This window comes from Carex rostrata, chromosome 25 (genome assembly GCF_964058835.1).
Source record: "Carex rostrata chromosome 25, lpCarRost1.2, whole genome shotgun sequence".
NCBI classification, from domain to species: Eukaryota; Viridiplantae; Streptophyta; class Magnoliopsida; order Poales; family Cyperaceae; genus Carex; species Carex rostrata.
In genome coordinates this window covers 1,789,667-1,813,920 of record NC_135942.1, presented here as the reverse complement: position 1 = coordinate 1,813,920, position 24,254 = coordinate 1,789,667, and the positions used below count along the sequence as shown (strand labels likewise).

The following is a 24,254-nucleotide window of genomic DNA, read 5'->3' as shown; positions in this document are numbered from 1 at the left end:
CCTGTGAAGTGTAAATTCATATTAGTCCATATTCTAAACTAATGTGAAACAACTCAGACACCATTTATTAATACAAAAGAAGTGGAGGTTAGAGCAAGTTGTAAGGCAAGATGACATTTTCACTGAAAAGGAGATCAGAGACGAAGAAACTTCAAACAATTTTTCACTCGAGTGTCTAATGTTAGTGTATGACTCCAATTTAGAAAGCTCCACGAGGAGATCTACATGATTTACATGGGAACACAAGAGTTCTTGCATTTTTTAAGTTCAGAAAATAAAGAAAAGAGTCTCAAGACTTGAGTTGAAGTTTTCGTTTAAGTTTTTTTCTTTTTAATTTTCAATTTGGTACTCCTTTATCATGTTTTTTTTTCTTTGACATTATTTATATAAATGTGTGTAAAGTCAGATTTAGAATTTTCTTGTTGTATTTTCATTTTTTGTAGTTAGTACATTAATTGTTGTAATGAATAATTAAGTTCATGTTTTATTTGTGTAATGTAACTGTAAATGTTATTTATATTGTTAAATAAATGTATTGTTTTTTTATATGTGCTATCTTTAAATTCATAGTTTTATAATGAGGAGGGTTCAAATGCCTCCATTTTTTGTGCCTTCATCATGCCTCTAGATTTAAAAACTTTAATAATTCAAAATTTAAAACTTAAAAGTTAAAATAAAACCGTTGGATATGATCTATATCATTTTATTTATGCACGTGCAAAAAATTATGACATTTAAATTTTATTTAGCTTGTAAAAAACGCACTAATGTGGATGATTTCTAGACGTTGATTTTTTATTTTATTGATTCACATAAAAACAAAATTGAAATGTGATAATTTTTTATGAGCACATAGAGAAAATAATATAGATCACATCTAACGGTTTTATTTTGACTTTTAAGCTTTAAATTTTGAGTTATTAAAGTTTTAAAAAATAGAGGCATGGTGGAAGCACAAAAAATGGAGGCATTTGAACCCTCCTCTTATAAAATATAGTATTTTCTATATTAATGCATACATAATTTTTATATTAAAACCAGATTTGAAAGGTATTTTCAAAGACGATTTTAAAATAAAAAACTGTGTATGAATAATTTGCGGAAAAAATAACGTTGTTTTAGAAACATATACATTCTACAACTGTGTACAATTTATTGATATTTTTTATATTCGATGTATTTAAACACCGTCAAAATTGTGTATAAACTCAGTTTTTAACCGTGTACAATAAAAAATTCTGCAGTAGTGTAATTACATTCATTATCAAAGTTGTGAATGACACTAAAATGCTATTGGGTCTCTTTGAATTTTTCTCCCCAAAAGGTTATTTCGCGAAGTCCGCTTGTCAGCAATTTGGTCTAACTTCGATATTTGTTTTAAATAATTAAATAAAATGTAGAGCTCGTAAAAATCTAATTTTTTTTTACAAGTAACTATTAACATTTTTTTTTACATTTTTTTTTAAATTCCGTCAAAAAAGCAATATATAATTATGTCATGCGCATGTTGAGATATTGACATAGAACACACCTAGTAATTTTATTATATTATTTGAGTTTTACAAAAGTTGTTGTTCAAAATAAAAAATAAATAAAGATACTTGTCGTCATAGAAGATTAAATTGTAAATTGTAAATTCAAAATTATATGTATGATATATACAAGAGGAGAGTTCAAATGCCTCCATGTTTTTGTGCCTCCATCATGCCTCCATCTCCCTCCATCATTTTCAAAGTTCAAACAGTCGATCCGAACCGCTCAACCTAACCTCCATACTAAAATATGTTTGGAGACCAAATTTTATATTTTTAGGAATTTTTTTACTATTTTTTTAGATAGGTACAAAATCAGTAAATCTGAACCATCTAAAAACAGTATTTTTGTACCTATCCAAAAAAATAGTAAAAAATTTTCTAAAAATATAAAATTTGGTCTCCAAACATATTTTAGTATGGAGTTTAGGTTGAGCGGTTCAGATCGACTATTTGAACTTTGAAAATGATGGAGAGAGATGGAGGCATGATGGAGGCACAAAAACATGGAGGCATTTGAACCCTCCTCTATATACAATACCTATATCATAATCATGGGCAGATCCACCATTCACGAATGGTATTAATTGACTATATCATACTTCACTATTATTTATCTTGATAATTTTGACAATAATAAAAAAGTAAATATTAATTTGTAAATTGTAAATTGAAAATTATATGTATGACATATGTAGTACCTATATCATAATCAGGGGCAGATCCACCATTTACGTAGGAATGGTATTAACTGACTCCAATTTTGTTTTTAAATATATGTATTTATACAGTATTATCTATAATATTTAGAGTAAAATGTTATGAATACTATGCAATTAACTTTATTCGTAGGATGAAAATTTTATATACTTGATATTCATTTATATTTGACACTCATAACTTGAAAGTCTGACTCTACTCTTGATCATACTCATGAGTACGTGTGGAAACGTAGGAGATGAAGGGTAGAGGTTGCTTATTTTTATGAACTGATACAGTAGAATTCCTGTGTTGATACTTTTTTGTGTTTGATCCTCTGTTGGCTATATATGACTTGTTTTGTTCTGTTTTGATTTGGATATCTTTGTTAGTTGTTTTTGTGACAAGGGTTGTGATATGGATTATTTAATTGTAGCTATAACTAGTTATCTTTTGAACAATCAGGGGTTGGTACCAGCTGCTTGGTACCAATACCCTCTTTGATATGATTTCAATATTAATGAAATCGGTAGAAACCCCCCATTTTTCTTTAAAAAAGAAAAGAAAAGAAAAGAAAAACGTCTTTCCTAATCACATATATTTATAGTAAGATTATAGGTAATTAAAGTGGCAATAATATTAACTAGTGATGACACAACAAAATCAACTCAACCGCCAACTTGGTTCAACTAAATATTTGCTAATTAATTATTTGACTGGTTGAGAAAGGGGAGGTAGCACAATTGGCTAGAAAAAAGTTCTAGAGTTGTTGTACTCAAAAGTCGAGAGTTCGATTCCCCCTCACGATTTCACAGCTTCTGCGAGGATTTTCAATAAAAAAATAATAATTTGACTGGTCGGGTCAAGAGTTGAGCCGGATGAGGTACGAGTCTACATATTCATTATTTCCTCTGATTGCTTCGTCTGATTAAGTGTAGTGTGAACCTTTGATACTTAATTTGTAATGCGCAAATAAATTTGTGATATTGATCCATATTTTTATTTTTTAAATCCAAACAATCAGTTTAAACTGGTCAGGATGATCTCTATATGAAAATGTAGACCAAATTACATTTCTTTTAGAATCTTTTACTATTTTTTTATAGGTAGAAAATCACTATTTCTAGATGAGCTAGAATTTTTAGTTTAAGTAATTTTCAACCTATTTAAGAATAGTAAAAAAGTATAAAAAAAACGTAAAATTGGGTTTTCAAGTACATTTGTATATAGAATTATGTTGACTGATTCGAATCAACTATATATTTAAACTTTAAAAACAGAAATATTGAGTGTACATTTTTATAAAGAAAACATAAAATTGAATTTTGAAGTACATTTTTATATAAATATCATATTGAGTGTATGGCTTGAATCAAATTATATTCGAACTTTAAAAATAGAAATATGCACAAATCAATCTGCGCATTGCAAAGTACCTTAGACTCACTCATCTAATTTATTCAACAAACTCTTACACATATTATATGATTGGTGAGATCAAAACTATTAAATTTCGCTTCACTTGTCAAATCTTAAGCTGACTTCCTTTATTTTGGAAGTTGTAAACAAATCTCCTTTTGTACACTGGATAGTCTCTGTCTAGATATCAAAAAAAAAAAGAGTTTCTCTATTTTGATAAATTTGGGTTAAGTCGGCCGGTCCGATCCGGTCTTGTTTTGGAAAAAAAAAAAACACTACTTGGCAGAGAAACAGTTTGCTAAAAAAATTAAATTATGTAAAGTTGTTGCACATCTGAGATGAACTAACAACTATAAATGGAGAGAGAAAGAGAGAGAGAGCTCTATGCCAAAAGCAGATAGGTTGGTGGGGGCAATCAGGATTTACCCATGTAATCATTGATACATTGAATCAATTTGATATTTGATATATGTTTGTTACGGTCCCCATACCTTTTGATACACTCTACATGTGTCTAATTAGGTACTGTAAATCTGTAATGAAAAGGGATAGACAATCATATCTATATGAGAACTGTGATAATCGACAATAATGTTATCAAATGAAAATAAAATTATAAATTTATTTTATAATTAATTAGATCAATAATGTATTAAATTTGGTGCTATATCGAGTGCTAATATAACTAAGACGCTTGATGGATAATGACCAATTGATATATTCATTGCACTTAATTTCATTTTATTTATTTTTTCAAAATTATTAAAAAAATATTACCATGCACTATATATCGTCAAATAAATGTATCATCAATATAAGTTTTTTTAATTACTTTTTTTTCTTAAGTTCTTTTATTATTTTTCTTATATATTTTTTCCTCCAATTAATGTAACAGACTACATCGTCTTATTGCATTGTTTTTTGCTTCCAACTATAAATCATGTACGAATTCAAATTACATAGGACTTATATTTAATAAAAAAGTTTGCATTGGATTGACAAATGTGTTTGGCAAAAATAGAGCATGACACAATATGGCTCTTTAAAGCTATGTTAAAATTATAAAATAACAATGTTTAATTTGAACAAAATTCAGTTGTGATATGTTTATAAAATATATAGCAACTTTTTTCAATATAAAAAGGAGTTTGACTAGTATAATATCAGTGTCATTTCCACCTATATAACACCAACTCTAAAACCTATCAAATCGACTTCAAACGGTGAATCCAAACCATTCAAACCGATCTACTTCATTAGTTGTGCATTTACATGCAAAATTTATAACTTTTCGAATTTATTTAGTATTAAGTCAAGCGGTCAAATGTGTGAGTTTTTAAATTAATTCTAATACATTAATTTTTCAATATTTTTGCCGTTTAATTTGATACTAAAATAACTCGAAAATATAAAAAATTTGTATGTAAACACATCACTCATAATGTAAATCGGTTTGAACGGTTTGAATTAATCGTTCGAAGTCAATTTAATAGATTTTAGAGTTGGTGTTATATAAGCTAAAATGACACTAATGTTATATTAGCCAAACTCTATAAAAAGCTATATGAAACCTTCAACAATGAAAAGAAAAGAAAAATAAAAATAAAAAACCTAAGAGATGCATGTATATCAAGTTGTCGTCAAGCCAAACTTAACAGGCAATAAGAAACGATAGAGACAAAGGAACATCTTACATCTCCGTGCACAAACTTACAAATGCTCTCAACAAAAAGTCTTGGTGCCAATTTGTGGCCTAAAGCTCTTGCAAGCCAAACACCAATCACACGACGAGCTTTCACCGAACAACTATCCGTATATGTACATTTTGTTCTCCAGTAATGGGAAACTTGACAAGTCCAGTCCAGTTTCTGACAGCTCCTCATTTAATATGAAGTCATTTTTAATTAATTGACCAAATGACTCGCACCTTAGTCAACCAATTAGAAAGATCTTACAAGAAAATTATTAATAACAAGATCTATAACTTAAGAATAGATATTTATTAAAAGTAATTCTAAATTGAAAAAAAAAATATTTGTAAACATATGAGATATATCAGATGAAATATTTCTTTTTGTGATAATCCAACAAAGTGAGTTTAAATATTAAATGTCAACAAAATTATCCTCAATGAAATTAACAATTTGTAAAATTAATTACTAAGCTTAAATATGTTGTTTCCACTAATAGGGAAGCTAATTAAGAGTAGAAGAGGAAAAAGAGAACTATTATATACATCGTCATCAAATATAAAGTTAATTTTATATGTTACGTGTACAATCGATGAAAGGCGAATTATTAATTCAAACAAAAAGTTGAAGATAATTGCAAAGAGTTGTGAAATTTTTGGACAAGACAAAACATGATGAATAAATTCTTCCTGATAACCCACTTTGTGTTAATATATATCAGTCATTATTAGCTTTTAAACAAATATGTGTAAATATCTAAATAAAAAATATTTAACACTTAAAGTAGTTGCTTTAATATATATATATATATATATAGGGCACGACTAAATTGCTGCCGGCAGCATTTCAGCGGAGGTGCTGCCGGGGCAATATCGTAATTTCTGATGTCCAAACAATAAATCCAAACCGTTAGATGTTTAATCTATATTATAATCTACTTGGAGACCAAATTTTATATTTTTTGGAATTTTTTTACTATTTATTAAGCTGGTTTGAAAACCGCTGATTTCAGTAAATTTATGCAGCATTGAAATCAGCGGTTTTCAAACCAGCTTAATAAATAGTAAAAAAATTCCAAAAAATGTAAAATTTGGTCTCCAAGTATATTATAATATAGATTAAACATCTAATGGTTTGGATTTGTTGTTTGGACATCAGAAATTACGATATTGCCCCGGCAGCACCTCCGCTGAAATGCTGCCGGCAGCAATTTAGCCATGCCCTATATATATATATATATATATATATATATATATATATATAGAGAGAGAGAGAGAGAGAGAGAGAGAGAGAGAGAGATGGGCTATGCTGCGGTGAGTTGCGAAGTAAATCGACTATTTTATTTCACACTCATATTTTGCGATTTTAAAATCCAAACTACCGATCCGAACGGCTCAACATGATCTCCATATTGAAATGTGCTTGGAGACCAAATTTTACATTTTTTGAAAAAAAATTTAGTATTTATTAAGCAATTTTAAAAATCACTGATCCAATGGTCCAGAAATTTTTACTATTTTTGACTGTTCACAGCAAAACTGTAGTTTTCAAAATTGCTTAATAAATAGTAAACAAATTCCAAAAAATGTAAAATTTGGTCTCCAAACACATTTCAATATGGAGATAACATCTAACGGTTCGGATCGGTCGTTTGGACTTTCAAAATGAAAATACAGCGTGAAGTAGAAACGCGTTTTATTTCGCAACTCACTTTAGCTCATATATATATATATATATATAGAGAGAGAGAGAGAGAGAGAGAGAGAGAGATGGGCTATGGTGCATTGCAATGCATAGGCCATGGTGTGCATTGGACCATAAATCACCGATTCAAAGTCCAAATGACCGATCCAAACCGTTAATCTTGTTCTCCATATTAATATGTGCTTGGAGACCAAATTTTATATTTTTTGGAATTTTTTTACTATTTATTAAGCCACTTTGAAAATCGTTGATCCAACGGTGGCTTCTGATTTTACTGTTCCAAACAGTCACCGTTGGATCAGCGATTTTCAAAGTGGCTTAATAAATAGTAAAAAAATTCCAAAAAATATAAAATTTGGTCTCCAAGCACATATTAATATGGAGAACAAGATGAACGGTTTGGATCGGTCATTTGGACTTTGAATCGGTGATTTATGGTCCAATGCACACCATGGCCTATGTATTGCAATGCACCATAGCCCATCTCTATATATATATATATATATATATATATATATATATTTATCGAAATAAGGAGCGTTTCAATTCTTACAATTACTAGACATGCTTCGTAAATTATAACTGTATTAAGTGTTAAAAAACAAATTAAGCTCGATCAATATTTAAAAAAAGTAATAACTAACTGTTTTAAAATCTGGTAATTAATTACTTTCATGTTAAAAGTACTATGTCAAATGATACTATATGTTAAAAGTAATTAATTTATTGTCAAATGATAATTATCTAATATTTTAAAATAAATTAAGTACTGCTACAATCATTCGAAATGAACGAAAAATAGACATAAAGTGCATCTTGATGTTTATACAGATGAAATCATTTTTGTCAGTAGAGATGCTTAGAGTGTGTGCCCCTCTCTATACCTCTCTCTATTTCTTAATTTCTCCTTGTGCAAAAGGTACCTTTTGGCTCCACATCTCTTTCTTTCTCACAATCTCTCTCTCATGCACAAAAATTGCACTCCTGTGCGGCTTAGGAGGAGAAAGAGGAGAAAGGCAAGAAATAAGAGAAGCCCACAGCCCACAGCAAGCACTATTCTATCTCCTTTCATTTTCCTTCTCCACTAGGCACTAGCTACAAAGAGGCGTAGCTTTTGAGTATATCCCCCCACCTTCAATTGTTACATACTTTTTTTGACATGATTTACTAATGTACTCATCATTTCATCGTTTCCTCTTTTCTCTCTCTAACCTAATTAAGATCTAAATCTAAAAACCTAGGCGCAGGCTCACACATGGTAAATGTTCAGCAAAAGCTCCTTCAACTTTGATCGATGCTCACTTTTTCTTGTACTTATTTTTTTTTTCCAGATCTGCTTTCGGATGTGCTCTGCAAGTCTGCATGTACATAATTAAACTTGCAGCTTTTTATCTACTTACATGCATCATCTACTAAGTTGAATTTGATTGGCTTTTGATTTGAATATCATCTACGGCGAATATATGGTGTAATGCTATAAATCAAAAGTAAATGAAGAGAGATTTGAGTAGGAAGGAATGAGAGGAAAAAAGAGATGGTGTGTTTTCAGGAAATCAGAGAATATGATCATGAGTTACAGTTGTGGAAGGATTTCCCTAAAGGCCTCAGAGTTCTTCTCCTTTGTAAGGATACCGATTCGGCATCTCATACCCAGACTAAGCTTGAGCAAATGGACTATATAGGCATGTCCAAATTTATTGTTCCTTCTTTTTTCTCTCCTAGATTATTGTATGTGCATGAAGCATGATCATGTATGTCATGCATGCATGTCTTCATATCTTTAGATCTCATCAGTTCGTAAGTTCTCGGATGAAATTTGATAGTTGCTTAAAAATTTTAATTGAATCCTCTCATTTGTAAATGCTAGTACGTTCCAAAATTTTCTTACAATATTTTGACAGGTTATTTAATTGCATCCTCATTTGGTTTTTCCATTTTTTTCAGTTTCTTGGTACAGAAATTTTGAAGAAGGACGTAAAGCAATATCAGAGAAGTCTGAATCTTTTCATGTTGCAGTCCTAGAGGTAAAATACTTGTTTGAAATTAAGAAACAAAAATCATGTGAGTCTTACAGCAAATAAGTACAAGATTGTTCATAGTTTGTATTTTTCAGATGACAACAGATAATTGCTCACATAGCTACAAATTTCTTGAAGCAGCATGCACCCTTCCGGTTATCGGTAAGTACTGCTACAATAGTTGCTATATATCTCTTAAGTTCTTTACTATATATTATGTTCAATTGATTCTTTCATGTACAATTATCAAACAACCCTTGCGTATATACTGACAAATGCGGAATCTAATTGTCGTGCAGTGATATCGAGTGATTCTAGCTTGAGCACCATGTTGAAATGCATAGCTGTAAGTCCGAGACCTAATTTCATAATTACAAAAGATGATTAATTAGCTTGTAACCTCTTAATATATGTTAAAAAATGTGTTTATACATTCCATTTTGGCTCTTTTCAGCTTGGTGCAGCAGAGTTTCTTCAGAAACCATTATCAGAAGACAAACTACGAAATATTTGGCAACATGTCATTCACAAGGTATGAATTAGGTTTGACATTCAACTTATATATGTTAATATAATTCTTCTTTTGTGATTTTACTAAGCTGTTACTCTCTTAATTAACTAGGCATTTAGTTCAGGAGACAAGTGTGACACCACCGTAAGAACACTAAAACCTATTAAAGAAATGGTTGTTTCCATGTTTCAAGTAAACCAAGAAGAAAATGTGGAGAGAAGTGAAAACGAAATTCCTGAAAAATTAACAAGGCCATCGACGCCACAGCTGGAAAGCAAATTAAGAATTTGTAGTAATAACGAAGAATCAGAAGAAAGAAATATCAAATCTGTCGAAAAAACTTGCAATGATTCAGTCCTTGCACCAAGTAAAACTCAAAATGAAGAAGTAAAAGAGTTGGCAAAACATGAAGAGGAGGTGAACTCTATTGAGATATCAAAAAGTGATGCATGTAGTTCGGTAAAAGAGAGGCACGGCAGCTGTCGCCCGGCTGGTTCAAATAAGAAGAAAATTGGGTCTTCATCACAAGCAAGCAAAGACAACAAAAATAAATCTAAGGTTGATATGTGGTGTATTTAACTTAATATTCACAAGAAACTAAATGTTGCTATTCAGGATTTATTTTAGTTGGTTTTGCTTTTCTTTTTCGTTGAGAAAGGTCGATTGGACACCGGAATTGCACAAGAGATTTGTTAAAGCAGTGGAGCAGCTAGGTATAGATAGAGCCATCCCTTCTAAAATTCTTGATTTGATGAAAGTTGAAGGTCTAACTAGGCATAACATTGCTAGCCACTTGCAGGTAGAATATCTTATTTGAAAAAATGTACTAATATTTAGTTTTAACTGTTTATCTATTTATTTATTTGGGTAGTTTGATCTGTCATATCTATATATCTATCTATCTATATATATTTATGTTTCATTATATTTAATGGAAGGCTCCCACTGTACTTCATTGTTACTTCTGTATTGTGTTTGAGAGGTTTCATAAATGGACTGCGCATGCATGCATTTAATGAAACTCATAAATTTTTGTGTTCTTTTTTGGTACTAATTAAATCTATATAATTTTGTTATACACAGAAGTATCGAATGCACAGGAGACATATATTGCCAAAAGAAGAAGAAAGATATAAAACCCCACGAGATACTTGGCCAAAGAGTTACATGCAAAGGCCAATTGTTGCAGCTCAACCTCCTTTTCACCAATTTTACACTGTCCCTCCATTTTCACCGTGGTATCACCATCAGAATTACTATCGGCCATTTCAACCCTGGCATGTACCAGTTCAAGAAAACTGGCCATGGAAGTCTAATTACCCTGCGGTAATTCTTCAAAAATGTTATAACTAACACTACTACACAGAACACACCACATCACCAACAATTCTTGTAACTCAATATTGCTAGTGTGTATCTTTTGTGTCAAATTGGTTAATAAGTTGAAATTATAACAAAGGTTCATTCTAAATAAACCGTCGGTGAATCATTAACGATTTTTTTGATAGCAACAACTGCACGAAATACTTTTTTTTAGGTCCCTTAATTTTTGCAGTACCTCCTCACAAGATTTTGAAATGTGTGTTAATTATTAATTGATACATATTATTTAGGTTAATGCTGATACATGGGGTTGCCCGGTATGGATGCCTTATGCTCATTGCCACATCCCTTCACCAGTAAGTTGAAATGAAACTTGCAGAAATAAAAATAATTATATGACATTTCTGATGTTCTGTGTTTTCATGGTTTTATATATATTTGGAGCAACTCTTTTCTATTCTTTACTTGTTTAAAATTTGTAGATGCCGCTACCGACATGCGACAGAAATGGGACAGAGAATAATAACTCCAACGGTTTTTCTCTGGTAATCAAATTTATTTGTTTCAAAATATTCAAGAAATTATTGCAACTTTGTAACCCTAACTGGTACTGAAAAAGTATGTTAACGCATAGTACAGGACGAAGAGATACTAGACAAGGTGGTGAAGGAAGCATTGACGAAGCCGTGGGCCCCACTGCCGTTGGGCCTGACCCCACCCTCCACCGAGTCGGTTTTATCCGAGTTACACCGTCTCGGTATCAACACCGTACCTGTCCTACCCAACATCCCACGCACCAATCACAGTCTCCCGTGATTACAACGGCCCCACATATCCAACTCTTACTGGCTTATACGCAGCCACGTCGACTTTTATTTAGTCTTGTCTCGTGACTAGTAGTTTGAATCTCGTGACATATCCAACCGTAGGTTTTGTTCAGTGAGAGAAACAATCGAAGATCGAACAGGGGTAATTAAGCAATTAATATTACAAGGACCTGGTGTAATATATACGGTTGCACCGATATAATAATGGCGCAGGCTTCTTTTAACTGATGGGTTTGTGGGTACCAAATTCCAAAAGAATGTAACATGTAAAAGTCGATCCTGTCAATGATCATGCATTTTTCAGAGGAGCCCAATTTTGTAATTTAGTGCCAAAGTTGCCAAGTGGGCCGGGGTTACTACGATTGTGGGGAAAAGGGGGGTTCTGATAATGACAACTGGGACCCATTGTAACAGCACTGAAGATTGGAGTTTTGTGCTTCATGCTGTAAACGTACTGTCTAGTCTTATTTTCTTGTGTGGTCATTGTATGCGGAAGCTACTGCTTGTATTGTATTCTACTGCTCTTGCTCGAAACAATTTGTTTGTCTCCTCCTCCTCTAAAAAGATGCAGTACTGTACAGTCTGTACTCTGTACTGTTGCTTCAGTAATTGTTGTTCATCGTGTGTCCACAGGTAACAAATCTGCTGCGATCTGAATTTGATGAACAGTACTCTGAAATCTTTGCTTTTCCAAATCCAATTGTTGATTTATTTTGAGATGCGTGCATAGAAAAACTAGCTGTTTGAAGATGCGTGCACAGAAAAAGTTGAATGGTTGGATTTGAAAAGACAGGGATTTCAGAATACTGTTCATCAAATTCGGATCACAGCAGATTTCATTCCGTGTCCACAAAGCAAACTGTATCGATGTTACAAATAACAGTTTTTACGTACAAAGGCATAGTTAGAATTTTCATCAGACGTAGGTAAATAAAAAAAATATTTTTAAATGAAACAAAAAAAATTAACTTTAATAGAGATTTAACATAACATAAAATGAGAGGACTACAAAATTCATTCAAAATATTAGATGTTTTAATAAATGGTATTTTTTTTACCATATCAAAAAACAGCAAACATAGTAATAGGTCAAGTTAATGAAGTGATTCTTCCTCTATAATTTTTTTTTTTTTTAAATGTCTGACAGAGTCTGCCAGAGTTACAACTTCCTCTGTGAATCTTCAATTATATACATCAAGATATAGGTGGTCGTAGAGCAGGATCAGAATGAAGGTATTGTTCAGCAATACCAACTTAATGAGAATAATTAGTCTAAACTAGACTTAATTTGTCGTGATTTTTGTGAAGAGAAATTAATTAAAAGGTTAGATGCATTCCTAAAATATTTGTTCATTTTTTTTATATACTGATTGACAAATTTTAAAGAATAAATAAAAAATTAATATTAGTATGGACTTTTCTCAATCTCTGATCGATACCGTACCTATTTCGGTTAAAGTATAGTTTCCTAAACTATTAACACTATAACCCAATTAAAATATAGTACCCAAATCACTGATAACGGCAAGGGACAAACCCCAAATCACAATTTAGAAACTTAGAGGAGTCAACTATGCTCAAAACATCAATTCTGGTCTAAATAATTTCCAAGCAAATTCATCAATATAGCGAATAGCGTTGATATCTAACAGCATTCGGATCTCTTAACCTCTCTGTAATTATGCGATGTACAGTCCATAAAAATCATCTGTGCTAATTCATCTATAAAAGTGAGCTTTCTCAGTTATTTTGTTAACTTTGTATGACATCGCTAAATTAAATATCATTCCGTCATGTTCATTGATCAAGCAAACGGGCGTAGCAAGATTTTCATCCGGTAGGTATCAATTATTATTATATATCATTATCATTTCATTTAAATTATTAAACTATTTATTAAAATATTATTAAATAATTTTCATTGGAAGCGGAATCGGTAATTGATTATGAAGCAAATTAAATTGAGAAAATCGGTAGGAATCGATCAAATCATATCAAAAACTCGATTGTTTTTAAAAAATTATTAAAATAAAATTTAATCTAAATCATTAAAATATTAAATTTTACTTTGAAACAAGACTCTTATATTAAAATTCGGATCATTTTTAAATAATTAAATCTAATAAAATAATTTAATACATTACATTAAATTTCAAAATATTATTTTGTAAAATATTTTAGTCTATTTTTTGAAAAAAAAAAAGTAGCATATTTAATTCCTTTCTTCTTATTGTTATTTTTCGAAATAAATTGATCAAAGACGGTTAAATTTGCAGCAACTCAACTGATTTCACTGATCGAAAACTTTGATTCAATTAGAAGTAGACAACTCAAATCCGGAGTAGAAAAATCCAGATCCAAACCAACCATGTACAACTTGGTATCATTTTTCAAAATATAGTGCCATATCCCTGAATGCATGTAGCTCCGCGCGCCACTGCAAACCCCATGCTTCAGCCATAGTTTCCCTTTTCATCTCTCTTCAACTCACGTATCAGGTTCATTGATCAAGCAAAGAAATATTAGCTCAAAGAAAATTTAATTGCAGTTCAGAAAAAAAAAATAGAGTTATCAAGCTAAGCCGCCTCGCACGAGTCCCACCTTAGCGCGCCTCACACCTTACTACCCGACACACCTTGAGTGCGTATCCTCTGAGATATCTCAACTTTTGCATGACCAACGCGTCCGGTGCCTATTCGGGGAGATGTAGGAGTCAGTATTATGTGTGCTTTGAGATTCGTGCAGTACGTATTTAAACGGTTGGGATTTTCCATAAAGCCATGCAAAGTTTGAGACGGATGCACTAGAGAATAGTTAGAATAGCTACTGTTGAGAATAGTAGGTTAAGAATAGCTAGAATAGCTATTATTTAAAAATAGCGCTGACTTAAAGCTATTCGGAATGTTGTTTGGATTGAACATTTAGAATAGCGATGGAGGGATTGAACATTTAAGAGAGTACGTTTGCTATTTCAACTTTTTGTAAGAATAGCAAGAACAGCGAGAACAGCGCTATTCTCGCTATTCCTAAATATATTTGAATGAATCAAAACAGCACTATTCTCACTGTTCTCGCTATTCTCGCTACATCCAAACACATCTCTTGTTTTCTTTCGCGATTACCCGAATCCGCGAATCAATAAAAGAAGCAGAGAGAAGGGGCTGCGACTGCGAGCATCGGATAATTATCGGGCAAAGAATAGCGATCAGAGCTGTGGCCAGAAAATAATTGGGTTGGTGCCGCGAAAATGTGTTGGGCTGGGCTACAACAGGGATAAACAAAAATTTCCAATGGAGATAGGCAATAGTTCAAAACTACAGATATAATATTATTTGAGCTTTTTCAAAATGCATGATTATGCGGCCCCTTATACTGTAGCTTCGCCTCTGAGGGCCTGTGCGGTTGTGTATTTGCATGTTCAGATGTCATTTTCTTCTTGACTAATGCCTCGTCATACGTCAACTATGAAGGTAAATAGTAATGAACTCCAGCAATTTGAACCCTACTTAGCAAATTTTAGAGAATATATATATATACTCACTCATCATAATATTATCATTTAGATGTTTCTCAAGCAAACTTTTAAAATTAATTATTTTCCATCTAAATTCATTAATTTTATTAACACCCGATTTTTTAATTTAATCACTTAAATTGTTTAATATTAAAAAAAAAATTGACAAATTTGTCATTACTTAAAAATTATAGTTCAATATGCTCTGTTTTGTACCAACCTCGGTTTTCCTATTTTTACTTTTTTGCCGAGTCTTTGTTACACTGTTCACCTTACAAAAACTGTTACCATTGACCACCTTAGACAAGTACAAGGAAAGGATAAATTAGTCTAATAAGAAAAAATAACTACAGGTTGTAATACTTATAATTATAAGAAGAACAGGTGTTCTGGATTAAGAGATTGTAATTATAACTCGGCAAAGGTTTTGATAATAATTATAAATCGGCAAATGCTCCTTGGCGTTAATATTCTGATAAATTGAGGTTTTATAATTATTAAGCTAACAATTAATTGTAAAACTCACGAATATATGGCGTTACTGTTTCTGTTATTGAGATATATATTGTATTCATTAATTTTTTTTTTTAAAGGCAAAAAAAATGTCCATTTCATTGCTGAAATATAATAATTACAAAGACTGTTTTTTATCTATCCAGCCTAATAAATTCATCATCACTCTTTACAAAACAAAAATTGAGTAACATGCAATATAACCACCAAAGCTTGCTATTAGCAAGGCACCAAAAATATGCTAAATTTACTTAAACTAAGTCACAAAATATTGGCTAAGGCTAAGTATAACTATACGACAAAATTGGTGAAGCATCTTCATTTTCCACTACAATAACACGTTGCCAGTAGCAGACTCTTGCTGCCTAAAGACTTTTACACCCGAATGGAAAGATACTAGCTCCAGTGGCATGTACATAAATTTTGTTTATTCAAAGATCTTTTCATCACTGATCAAATGAGCCAAAAACTAAGCAATGATAAGTACTGATCAGTGGCCTACGGGCATGATCTAAGCAAAAAATAAAAAATAAAAAAGTATTAATCAGTTTGACGAGAACGACGACTTATGCCTCCACAATTGACTTGTTGACCATTCCTTTTCTCTATATCATATCCTTCGTTCAAGTGAAGGGACGTGGATTCATTACATTTACAGAAGCCCCTCTTCTATATATTCTTTCTTCTTGCTATTGCCAATGGATTCAACCGGAATTGAAGATCCACAGAAGCCGGTAATGGGAGAAGCAGCAATTGCCAATGCAGCTTCTCTGGTAAATGAATGCTTTCCCCTAGATATTTTAGATAATTTCATCTATTTCTCTTTCTTAATGAAGTCTGGTTCCTCACTAGTTATGGGTGTCAATGCCACTCTTTTATCTGTTTACCCGATCCATGTCGTATTCAATAAGACGGGTATGGTTATGGGTAGATTTCTTTTTTTTTTTTTTAATGAGCTTAATGGGGATCGGCATAAAAATACTTTCACTCGATCTGTATCGTACCCGTTGAGACCCCTAACTCTACTGCAGTTGAATTGTTGAAACAGTATAATTAAGCCTGTTTTGCTTAAGAAAAGGTATTAGTTACTGTGCATGCCTTGGAGCTTTGGATTGTACTTATGTCCAAATATTCAAACATAATTACTGTAAAATCATACAATAATATAAAAATTAACTTTCATGATTAAACTTTCCAGGAACAGTCAATGATGGAGACTATGCACCAAGACAACTCACCTCTTGTGACAACTGGAGATACATCCTGTATCATACAAGCCTTGCATCTTGTGCAAGTTATTTATCTGGTTTTTGCTGGAATCATTGCCTTAGCCTTTGCTATCTACAATATAGTTGCATTTGCGGTGCTAGTAGTTGCATTTTTCGGTTACTTCGGTCTTTTCTGGTATAATATTGCCAGCTTAGCGAGAACCTGGGAAAATGCAAATGCATTAGCCATCCGCTCATTCTCAGTAGCCGCTGTACTGGCATTTTCTTCACTATCGGCTACTAACATTTTACCTTACCCTTTTAATTACGATATATTTTTTATTGAACAGCTTCTGCCAAATATTTCGCTTTTATTAGTTGTGTCATATTTCGATTGGAGGTGGAACGATCTCTTTTCATAAAATGTATTCAAATCCACATCAAATGCCCAATTTAGAAGGATGTTTTTTGTTCTTGTGTCATCTATGTTAATTATTCTATTTCATTGTGTACTGAATTTTTTTTTTTTAAAGAGAAAGAAAAAGGGAAAAGACGGGAATATTGGTGTTATACTAGTGCATATAATGCTGGCAGAGATTCTTGTTCTTTTAATATATTTTCTTATCTAGAAATATTGGTTGACTAATTAGCTCTTATTTTGCCACATAAATTTCTCCATATTAATGGAAAACAAAAGCTGCTATAATAATACAAATATCAGAAACAACGACAACAAAGCAAGTAACATATATATGACAAGCATAAGATTTGATTTATTTGTGTTTTGTATTTAATCCAAAATTTTATTATTGCCGATGCTCAAGTTAAAATCAAACAAGCCGAAATGGTACATTACCAAAACATATATCATTTCTTTTTCCCTATTGCATGGCTTTGAAATGACATTTTCTATACAATACAATATATCCTTACAAAAATCGGAGTTACGGATATTTCTAAACTGAAATCAAATAATTCTTCTATCTAAACTGAAACAAATGAATTGATAGCGTCATTATACATTAATTTTGTATAATTGTAAAACTCACGAGAATATATGACGTTACTATCTCTGTTAGGAGTTAGGCTTGGGTGCTATGGATAGCATAGTGGCCTCTATGCTACGGCTCCATATTCGAGTTTTCAAAATCCAAACGGTCGATCCGAACCGTTCATCTTATTCTCCATATTAATATCTGCTTGGAGACCAAATTTTACATTTTTATGAATTTTTTTACTATTTATTAAGTATTTTACAAAATTGTTGATCCAACGGTGGCTGCACAAAACAGTAAAACCGTTGGATTAGCGATTTTCAAAGTGGCTTAATAAATAGAAAAAAAATTCATAAAATTATAAAATTTGGTCTCCAAGCAGATATTAATATGGAGAATAAGATGAACGGTTCGGATCGACCGTTTGGATTTTGAAAACTCGAATATTGAGCCGTAGCATAGAGGCCACTATGCTATCCATAGCACCCCAGCCTAACTCCTCTGTTAGATATAATATTATTTGAGCTTTTTCAAAATGCATGATTATGCGGCCCCTTATACTTGAGCTTCGTCTCTGAGGGCCTGTGCAGTTGCGTATTTGCATGTTCAGATGTCATTTTCTTCTTGACTAATGTCCTCCGTTATTCGTCAACTGTGAAGGAAAATAGTAATGAACTCCAACAATTTGAACCCCCTTATACTGTAGCTTCATCTCTGAGGGCCTGTGCGGTTGCGTATTTGCATGTTCAGATGTCATTTTCTTCTTGACTAATGTCCTCCGTTATTCGTCAACTGTGAAGGAAAATAGTAATGAACTCCAACAATTTGAACCCAACTTTATAAATGTTAGAGAATTTATATATATATACTCACTCATCATAATATTATCATTTGGATGTTTCTCAAGCAAAATTTTAAAATTAATTATTTTTTTATCTAAATTCATTAATTTTATTAACACCCGATTTTTTAATTTAATCACTTAAATTGTTTAATATTAATAAAAAAATTAAATTGACAAATTTGTCATTACTTAAAAATTATAGTTCAATATGCTCTGTTTTGTACCAACCTTGGTTTTCCTATTTTTACTTTTTTTCCGAGTCTTTGTTACACTGTTCACCTTACAAATTAAAACTGTTACCATTGACCACCTTAGACAAGTACAAGGAAAGGATAAATTAGTCTAATAAGAAAAAATAACTACAGGTTGTAATACTTATAATTATAAGAAGAACAGGTGTTCTGGATTAAGAGATTGTAATTATAACTCGGCAAAGGTTTTGATAATAATTATAAATCGGCAAATTCTTCTTGGCGTTAATATTCTGATAAATTGAGGTTTTGTAATTATTAAGCTAACAATTAATTGTAAAACTCACGAATATATGACGTTACTGTCTCTGTTATTGAGATATATATTATATACATTAATTTTGTTTATTCAAAGATATTTTCATTACTGATCAAATGAGCTAGTGGATTGATTTTACCCCAGTCGGGTATACCCGCCCGTACCCGCCGCCTGGGGTACCCGTGCCCGAGCTCGGGTATGGGTCGGGTACTCGGGTACGCGGGTACGGGCAAAAACTGGACCGGACCTGTTATTTTGGACCAATACCCGACCATACCCTACCCAAGTTTACCCGTACCCGACTAAACCCGTACCCGACTACCTGAGTACCCGTACCCGTATACCCGAGTACTGTTCATCCATTTCAAAATTCAAAAAATTTGAATTTTGCCCCCCCAAACCGGTGCCATCCCATCCGGACCCACCCGGACCGGACCGGACCGACCGGATGGGACGGTTTTTTTTTTTTTTTTTTTCTTTTCTTTTCTGTTTCTGTTACTGTTACTGTTACTGTTATTCTTTAAAAATTAAAAATTTAAATTTTATCCCTCCAACCAAAATTTCTTTAAATACCCCTCTTCCTCCCTTCATTTTCACATCTCCTTCTCAATTCTCATTCTCTCATTCTCTCATTCTCTTATTCTCTTAATCTAAATTTCTATTATTCTCAAATTTTAAATTTATTGTTAAAAAAATATATAGTTGTACATTTAATTCCTTCTACAAATACGCAAACGGAATTACGAAGGTATCGAAATTACGAAGTTCGGGACCTTCCGCAAGATTTTTCCGCGAGATTTAAAGGTTATATTTATTTCATGTTAGATTAATTTATTTTTGTAGAGTAAATTTAGTTTATGTAGATTTATTGGATGTTAAGTAATTAGATATTTAGATTTGTTAAGTAATTAGATTTATTAGATTTATTGAATATGTTAGATTTATTTAGTTTATGTTAGATTTGTTAGATGTAAAGTAATTAAATTTGTTTTGATGCTAGATTTTATTTTTGAAATTCGGATTTATTTTTCATAGGTTTAAAAAATGGGTTATATTTATTTTTGAAAATATGTGAAGTAATTAGATTTATTTTGAATAGGTTAGATTTATTTTTGAAAATGTTAGATTTATTTTGAATAGGTTAGATTTAATTTCTGTTTTTTAATTTCTGTTTTTTTGTTTTTGTTTTTTTATTTCTGTTTTTTTATTTCTGTTTTTTAGATTTATTTTTGAAAATGTTAGATTTATTTTGAATAGGTTAGATTTATTTTTGAAAATGTTAGATTTATTTTGAATAGGTTAGATCTAATTTCTGTTTTTTAATTTCTGTTTTTTTGTTTCTGTTTTTCTATTTCTGTTTTTTTTTTTATTTCTGTTTTTTAATTTCTGTTATTTTATTTCTATTTTTTATTTCTGTTTTTTAATTTCTATTTTTTAGATTTATTCTTGTAAATGTTAGATTTATTTTGAATATGTTAGATTTATTTTTGTAAATGTTAGATTTATTTTGAATGGGTTAGATTTATTTTTGTAAACGTATGCTCAGACATCTCTATGACATCTCCAAGGTGTATTGTCAATTGGAACAAGCTGAAATCTACGATAAATCTCTCACACCAATCGTAGATGCCATGAAGCAAAAGTTTCTCAAATATTGGGAAGATGTACCGCTCGTCACGATTATCGCAAACTGCCTCAACCCGGCATACAAGAAGTTTTACACGATCAAAGTAGTTCAAAGGTACAAAGATAATCTACGTTTAGACAGTACCAGGGTGGAGGCATACGTCGATTCGAAATTCGAAGAAATGTTTAACATATACAACTCAAGAATGAGTGCCAACCAAAACCCGTCTTCGTCCCGTGCCACCCCTAGGTATGAATATAAATATACATATATTTTTTAATATTTATTATTTATAATATATACATTATTTGTCCACTAACTTTTTTAATTTTTTTAATAGTTTCACTTCCAGGAGCACTAGCAGTGGTGGTTTGTTAGCATATTTTCAGTCGGAGATCGAACCACAAACAACAAGCGAGCTAGTGACCTATGTATCGATGATGAACGGAAATGAACATGGACTTGACGTCATGGCATGGTGGAGGAGGCATCAAAGGGCCTTTCCAACACTGGCGATGATGGCCCGCGATGTATTTGCCGTGCCCGTGTCAACCGTCCCTTCCGAAAGTTGTTTCAGTTCGGCGAACAGGATCCTCTCCGATAAACGCAGTAAGTTGGGTCCACATGTCTTTGAAAGACTTGTGTGCTTGAAAGATTGGATTCAAGCTGAAGAGCGGAGGCAACATGTGCCTGAAGCATCATCATCCGAAGTCGACACTGAAGAAAGCGGTACCGAGGCGCAGCACCAGGCTAATTCGGATTCAGACGGTGCGGAAGAGAGCGAATAATGGTATAGGAATGAGAACTTCTAGATAGGTAGTGTCGGTATAAATTTCTAACCTCTTTTAGTCTTTATCGTTATTTTTTAAATTATAAATTTCTAAATATTTCAATTAGTTTTTAAATTATTCATTTTAAAAAAGAATTACTAAAAAAAAAAAAGTTAGAACTCCGCCTATGTTATTTTACATAGCCGGTCCCAAGCCCGGAATAAAGGAGGAGGGTAACTTCTATTGTTTTAAAAATTTTGAGATATAAATAAATTATGAAACTATATAATTAGAACGAGAATTTAAAAATAAAATAAAATGACTCGTGTAAAGAAATAAATAAATACATTTGTACTTAGGCGACTAAACAAACAAATTTTGGCAAGAATAATTTATATATATAAGTTACAAATTTTAATTATTTAGGAATTATAAAGATGTGACTTGATAATTTTATGTATATATATACACACTATTTGATATTGAATTATTCATATTTTAAAAGTTGAATTATAAACACATAATAACATTTATACGACATTGTTAAAAAAAACAACAAAAAAACAAAAACCAACAAAAAAACAAAAACAAAAAAACCAGAAAAAATAAAACAGCAAAAAAAAAAAAAAAACCAACAAAAAAACCAGCTAAACAAAACAGCAACAAAAAAACCAAAAGAACAGCAACAAAAAACAAAAAAAAAAAATACCCATACCCGTACCCGCCTTACCCGTCAAGGATACACGGGTAAGGGTATAGGACGGGTAGGGTATGGATTTTGAAAATTATACCCGCCATACCCGTACCCGAATACCCTTGTACCCGAGTATACCCGTACCCGAGACGTACCCGTACCCGAGACGGGTATACCCGGGGTACCCGCCCGAGTTGCAAACCACTAAAATGAGCCAAAAACTAAGCAATGATAAGTACTGATCAGTGGCCTAGGCCACCCTAGGGGCATGATCTAAGCAAAAACTAAAAAAAATAAAATAAAATTATTGACCAGTTGACGAGAACGACGACTTATACCGCCACAATTGACTTGTTGACTATTCCTTTTCTCTATATCATATCCTTCGTTCAAGTAAAGGGACGTGGATTCATTACATTTACAGAAGCCCCTCTTCTATATATTATTTCTTCTTGCTATTGCCAATGGATTCAACCGGAATTGAAGACCCACAGAAGCCGGTAATGGGAGAAGCAGCAATTGCCAGTGCAGCTACTCTGGTAAATGAATGCTTTCCCCTAGATATTTTAGATAATTTCATCTATTTCTCTTTCTTAATGAAGTCTGGTTCCTCACTAGTTATGGGTGTCAATGCCACTCTTTTATCTGTTTACCCGATCCATATCGTATTCAATAAGACGGGTATGGTTATGGGTAGATTTCTTTATTTTTTTTAATGAGCTTAATGGGGATGGGCATAAAAATACTTTCACTCGATCTGTATCGTACCCGTTGAGACCCCTAACTCTACTGCAGTTGAATTGTTGAAACAGTATAATTAAGCCTGTTTTGCTTAAGAAAAGGTATTAGTGAGTTAGGCTAATATGACACTAGTGTTATATCAAACTAAATAACACCACATCTTAAACCCTTAGATCTGCTTTAAGATTCGTACAAAATGAAGTGCTTGAACAGTAAAAGCGGATAGTACGAATCTTAAAGCAGATCTAAGGGTTTAAGATGTGGTGTTATTTAGTTTGATATAACACTAGTGTCATATTAGCCTAACTCGGTATTAGTTACTGTGCATGCCTTGGAGCTTTGGATTGTACTTGTGTCCAAAATATTCAAACATAATTACTGTAAAAACCTTCAAAAAATATGAAGTTTTGACTTTCATGATTAAACTTTCCAGGAACAGTCAATGATGGAGACTATGCACCAAGACAACTCACCTCTTGTGACAACTGGAGATACATCCTGTATCATACAAGCCTTGCATCTTGTGCAAGTTATTTATCTGGTTTTTGCTGGAAGCATTGCCTTAGCCTTTGCTATCTACAATATAGTTGCGTTTGCGGTGCTAGTAGTTGCATTTTTCGGTTACTTCGGTCTTTTCTGGTATAATATTGCCAGCTTAGCGAGAACCTGGGAAAATGCAAATGCATTAGCCATCCGCTCATTCTCAGTAGCCGCTGTACTGGCATTTACTTCACTATCGGATATACTTTTTATTGAACAGCTTCTGCCAAATATTTCGCTTTTATTAGTTGTGTCATATTTCGATTGGAGGTGGAACGGTCTCTTTTCTTGAAATGTATTCAAATCCACATCAAATGCCCAATTTAGAGGATGTTTGTTGTTCTTGTGTGAGTGTGTCATCTATGTTAATTATTCCATTCCATTGTGCACTGAATTTTTATTTTTTTAAGAGAAAGAAAAAGGGAAAAGACGGGAATATTGGTGTTATACTAGTGCATATAATGTTGGCAGAGATTCATGTTCTTTTTATATTTTTTTTCTTTTCTAGAAAAATTGGTTGACTAATTAACTCTTATTTTTGCCACATAAATTTCTCCATATTAATGGAAAACAA

The 24,254-nt window shown here is 32.1% G+C and overlaps 2 protein-coding genes and 1 long non-coding RNA gene across 5 annotated transcripts; all 3 read left to right on the top strand.

Moving 5' to 3' along the window:
• Positions 1-7,955: 7,955 nt before the first annotated feature.
• On the top strand, positions 7,956-12,261 carry APRR2 (CheY-like two-component responsive regulator family protein). 2 transcript variants are annotated; one of them, XM_078326530.1, is made up of 12 exons: positions 7,956-8,163; positions 8,377-8,727; positions 8,990-9,069; positions 9,159-9,225; positions 9,363-9,409; positions 9,518-9,595; positions 9,686-10,132; positions 10,233-10,373; positions 10,658-10,900; positions 11,188-11,253; positions 11,380-11,442; positions 11,537-12,261. In XM_078326530.1, the coding sequence occupies exons 2-12, from the start codon at positions 8,580-8,582 to the stop codon at positions 11,711-11,713; spliced, it is 1,557 nt and encodes a 518-aa protein (XP_078182656.1). In that variant the 5' UTR covers positions 7,956-8,163; positions 8,377-8,579; the 3' UTR covers positions 11,714-12,261. The 2 variants fall into 2 exon arrangements, with proteins under 2 accessions (XP_078182656.1, XP_078182657.1); XM_078326531.1 differs by having other exon boundaries at positions 8,016-8,163; positions 8,534-8,727.
• A 4,055-nt stretch (positions 12,262-16,316) lies between these two features.
• On the top strand, positions 16,317-17,320 carry LOC144543667 (uncharacterized). The gene is made up of 2 exons (XR_013508030.1): positions 16,317-16,524; positions 16,956-17,320. It is a non-coding gene; the product is annotated as an uncharacterized LOC144543667 (long non-coding RNA).
• Positions 17,321-22,785: 5,465 nt separating this feature from the next.
• Positions 22,786-24,057, top strand: LOC144576225 (uncharacterized). Of its 2 annotated transcripts, none has more exons than XM_078326529.1 (2): positions 22,786-22,938; positions 23,580-24,051. In XM_078326529.1, the coding sequence occupies exons 1-2, from the start codon at positions 22,864-22,866 to the stop codon at positions 23,970-23,972; spliced, it is 468 nt and encodes a 155-aa protein (XP_078182655.1). In that variant the 5' UTR covers positions 22,786-22,863; the 3' UTR covers positions 23,973-24,051. The 2 variants fall into 2 exon arrangements, with proteins under 2 accessions (XP_078182655.1, XP_078182654.1); XM_078326528.1 differs by having other exon boundaries at positions 22,793-22,938; positions 23,574-24,057.
• Positions 24,058-24,254: the final 197 nt, after the last annotated feature.

Coding starts and splice junctions, on each gene's coding strand:
- LOC144576225 (XM_078326528.1), top strand. CDS start 22,864: ATGGATTCAACCGGAATTGAAGACCCACAGAAGCCGGTAATGGGAGAA. Junction 22,939..23,573: donor TTGCCAGTGCAGCTACTCTG/GTAAATGAATGC, acceptor TAAACTTTCCAG/GAACAGTCAATGATGGAGAC.
- APRR2 (XM_078326530.1), top strand. CDS start 8,580: ATGGTGTGTTTTCAGGAAATCAGAGAATATGATCATGAGTTACAGTTG. Junction 8,728..8,989: donor TGAGCAAATGGACTATATAG/GCATGTCCAAAT, acceptor CATTTTTTTCAG/TTTCTTGGTACAGAAATTTT. Junction 10,374..10,657: donor ACATTGCTAGCCACTTGCAG/GTAGAATATCTT, acceptor TGTTATACACAG/AAGTATCGAATGCACAGGAG.